The sequence below is a fragment of the Limulus polyphemus genome, unplaced genomic scaffold, assembly GCF_000517525.1.
Source record: "Limulus polyphemus unplaced genomic scaffold, Limulus_polyphemus-2.1.2 Scaffold804, whole genome shotgun sequence".
Lineage (NCBI taxonomy): Eukaryota > Metazoa > Arthropoda > Merostomata > Xiphosura > Limulidae > Limulus > Limulus polyphemus.
Window position 1 is genome coordinate 150,063 of NW_013666414.1, and position 4,148 is coordinate 154,210.

At 31.6% G+C, this 4,148-nt stretch overlaps 1 protein-coding gene across 3 annotated transcripts in view; it reads left to right on the forward strand.

Annotated features, from left to right (window-relative positions):
• The window catches only part of LOC106460617 (programmed cell death protein 4-like), a 65,950-nt gene that overhangs the window by 9,994 nt on the left and 51,808 nt on the right, over nt 1–4,148 (forward strand). The window contains exon 1 of one of the 3 annotated variants that reach the window (XM_013920339.2): nt 92–112. The exons of 1 other annotated variant lie outside the window; for it this stretch is intronic. In XM_013920339.2, coding sequence (XP_013775793.1) covers nt 109–112 — 4 coding nt within the window. In that variant the 5' untranslated portion in view covers nt 92–108. Of the gene's footprint in view, nt 1–91; nt 113–470; nt 1,462–4,148 lie in introns of those variants that run through there. One more of the 3 variants, XM_013920338.2, reaches the window with a different exon arrangement.

A 4,148-nucleotide genomic window follows, 5' to 3' on the forward strand; every position in this document is an offset into this window, starting at 1 on the left:
TGCGCGAAATTCCAAAAAACAAACAAAACAAACCATTCAAGCCGTCTCCAGCCATTATTACATTCATGTTCGTCATGCACTCGGTAAACTTCGGTTAAATATAACTTGATGAGTAAGTTTACGCTTATATTTTAAAGTAGATAACAAACATTTCGTTTATTTTATTAAGGGATGCGTTAGGAAGAGAAAAATTGCTTCGAACTTATTGCTTTTTTTAAGGAAACTTTTGTATGAATCGATAATATTATACCGAGCTTCTCCGAGTTTTAAAACAAAACAACAGCGTAGTGATCTTCAAGGTAAACAAGCGGAGAAGTCAAGCCAGCTTTCAAAATAAGTTAGATAAAATAATAATCCTGAAAGTATTATTATTAAGAAATGCACTTCACCTTTAAATGCATAGAAGAGGATAACTATTAAAATATTACATTTACACTAATATTAACATACGTGTTATTTATTTGCTGTATCAGAATGTGAAAATGCGCATGGCGGAGTGATTGTGACGACACAAAGAAGGGCATTGTATAAAAACAGAAACAGCTTGTCATCTGAGTGTTGTATTTGGGTTATGGTTTACGTAGGATAAAGTGAGATAATTGCTTAGTATTTAGGAATTGTCATTTTTATTTTTGTTTGAGTGCATATAAAAGTTTCATAGATTCCTCTGATATTTGTTCAATACAGTGACGTTTTCGAAATTCAGCTTTATGAGTGTTAGACATTTCAACCGGTTTTAAACTTGCAGAAATACCACTACTATTACTAGGCTTACTGATAATATTGCAGCAAGGGTAGGTTCAAGTCTCATTTACTCCATAGAATAAGCTCAACGTTAAACTGTCTTTCAAAAGCATTCGAAAAGATAACTTGTTAGAAACAAAATATAACGTATAAATTCAAATCAACTATCTAACAATAATATCTATAATTTAAAGTACGTCGAAACGTTGACAGGCGTAAAGACTACCTGCTTTTGCTGTCGCGATCAGTTGTAACGAACAGTACACAGTGACGTAACTTATTACTCTTAGGTTTTCGTTTTTTCTGCAAAAAAAATTTGCTCAATTTTGGAGATGGCTGGAAAAAAAGCCGGCGTTTTGGTAAATGTAGATACCAAGGAACAGCAAAACGTTATTGAAAATGGAATGGATAATACTAACGCGTTGCATTCTGCGTTCGAAAATGGAATGAAGTTCAAATTTTCTGAACAAAGTAAACTACTGCCTGTTTCTATTAAAAACAATCTGGCATCCCAAGATAACATATCTTCTGAAAATAGGGTAAAACACAAAGCAAAAAGGCCATCTAAAATTCTAAATTTGAATAATGATATTAGTTGTAATATAGAACAATTTCTGGAAGAACAAATTGAAAATAGAGATATAAAATGCCCTCCAAAATTGTCGAAAAATAGTCGCCGATCAAGAGCTGGGTTCGGAAGAGGCCTTCCTAAGAAAGGTAGGTGGCTGGTTACCTTCATAGAATCTTATTATAAGGTGTAATGTAACAGACTGAAGAAAGCTCTATACGTTATAGATAATGTTACTGGAACTTGTAAAACTAAAAGTTGTATGATTTGTAATTCATTATGTGGGATTTTTTGTATGAGAGTTTCTCCAATACATCAATTTTTTTACTACGGATTATATTACTTTTAAATTGTAATGTTTGATGTGTTTTGCCTCTTACTCGTAATTAAGACTTATTTAGTAATTATTATTATTGTAAATTTTCAACAACTCATCTGATACTGATAGGAGTTTTTACATAAAATATAGCATGTTTTGTCATGTTGTCACACATACTTTACCTTGTTAGCTTCAATTTGAAATTAAAATATGAATAATACATAAAAAGTTTTGAAAAACATGTTTATAAGTGTTAGAACGTAGTGTTGATATTTATCCAGATCTATAAATATTAAAATTTGCCAATGTCTGTCTTTGTGTGTGTTCACACACATTTTATAATGATTTTTTAAAATAATTGTTAATGTTACTATTAGTAAGAAAGGCTCACATAAGTACAAATGTTAATTTAAGTTGTAAAATTGTCAGCTGTTGTCATATGTTTTTGTGGAGGACAGTTACTTTGGTAGTAGATTATTTAAAATTCAGATGTAATAAAATCACAACTTCTCACGCAGTAATTTGTCATTCCGATTGTGTTTATGTCTAATATGGGAAAGTGTCAAGAGGAGACTAGAGCTGATAATTAATACAACTAATTATAATACCACACAAATATTTTATACAAATAAAGATCTTGAATACGTGGCAAAATATACGATTGTAAGAAATTATTCTAAACCAACTAGTTACAAAAATAAACTTGGTGGCGAGTTATTAATAATCATAATAATTAAGAATAAGGGTTTGTTTAAATTGTGATATTTTTATTATCATAAACGTTCTTAACAAAAGTATTAGTAGCACGAATTAATTTTCCGGTAATTGCACTCGCGTAGTTTTTTATTATTATAAAATTAAAAAAAAGCGTTAATGTTAAGCTATATCCCTTTTGGTTTAGGATGTGACTGGTCAAAACATTGACACTTAGTTTAAATTCCATCTTCAGTGTTTTATTCCACTCATTTTGACCATTTGTTAATAACGTTACATTCTTATTTCTCTTGTTAAATAGTTATATTTTCTTCTTATTTGTATTTGGTTCATTCAATTTTCTGAACGCGTAAACGCTAATTGAAAATTATGTTGCTCAAGGTTGTAGATGTTTACGTACATGTTCAAAGACATGTATCATCATAATGTATAAAATTAGAATAATCATAGGCGTGGTTTATGGAGGACATAGTCCCTTTGCTTTTACATTAATGATTAACTGAAGACTGCTTCTTTCGAATTTCAACAGCAATATTACTGAGTTGTACTTATAGGGTCTGTTCCTAGAAAACGTGCAACTTAGACTAGAGTAAATAAAATATCCAACTGAAAGAATAACCCCTTACCCCAGTTCCTGCTTGGTTTCTTTTCCTGTACTTTACTAATTATTTTAGAACTTTTATTAAGAACTTCTTTTCAAAAATAAACCAACTGTATAGGTCAGAATTAAAATATTTCTAAGTAGTATTTGAAGGCAATCATAGTTTACAAACTGATTAGAACATAGAAGTACGTAAAGTTGTAGATCACTACGCCAGAAAACTAAATCCTTCGATGATGATAATACATTGAATGGTCAGTTTCTATTTTCGCAGCGAATTCCTAATATTACAGAATTCTGGCTTAGGAGATCATGTAATCTTCATTGTAACTGCAATTAAAACGTTATCACCAATAAGATGTAATAAAACTAACTGTAAAAAAAATAGAGTAGATTATTACGTACAAAACACGAAAACACCAATTTTCGTTGTATAAATGCACACAGCGTGCCATTGCACAAAATATCAGTACGTTTTATGATAAGCGTTCATGCATTTGCCATAAACGTCGAAATCTGTTTGTATGTTGTCGTTTTTTAATTTCTCGCAAAGCTACTTGAGTTCTGTATGCACTAGCCGTACCTAATTTGGATATAACAGACTAAAGGGAAGGCAACTAGTCAACACCACCCATCGCCAACTCTTAAACTAAGCTCTACCAACGAATAGTGGGATTGACCGTCACATTATATAATGTTCCCATGGCTGAAAGAACGAGTATGTTCGGTGATGGCGTTCAAACCACAAAATTATAAAACTGGTGGATGTTAAAAATACTTAAGTATTTATAATGTATAGTCAAAGAGTGCTATAATTTTGTGCCTTATTTTTTATGGTAGAGCCAGTTACGTGGGGCTCTTACCAGCATAATCAGTAAAACTCGATGAAATTGTCTTGTTCAGACTGGGGATAAAAAAGAAAGTCCAGTTGTAACAATAATTCAGTAAGAGTTTCAGTATGAAATGGATTTATAGAACTCTAAACAGCAAACATTAATCAAACTTAAGAGATTACTTCCTTTGGGGAAGAACCCTATAAATATTTGGTGTTGAAAGATCAAAATCGATTTTTCAAAAAACAGAATTTTGGTCAGTAGCGTGGAAGTTGGGGGGGGGGGACTTCCAAGGCCCCTCCCTTCCCCTCGCCCAGTTTTCGGAAAAATTAGTTCAAGTAGGTATAATTGATTACTATAAAAAAGTGA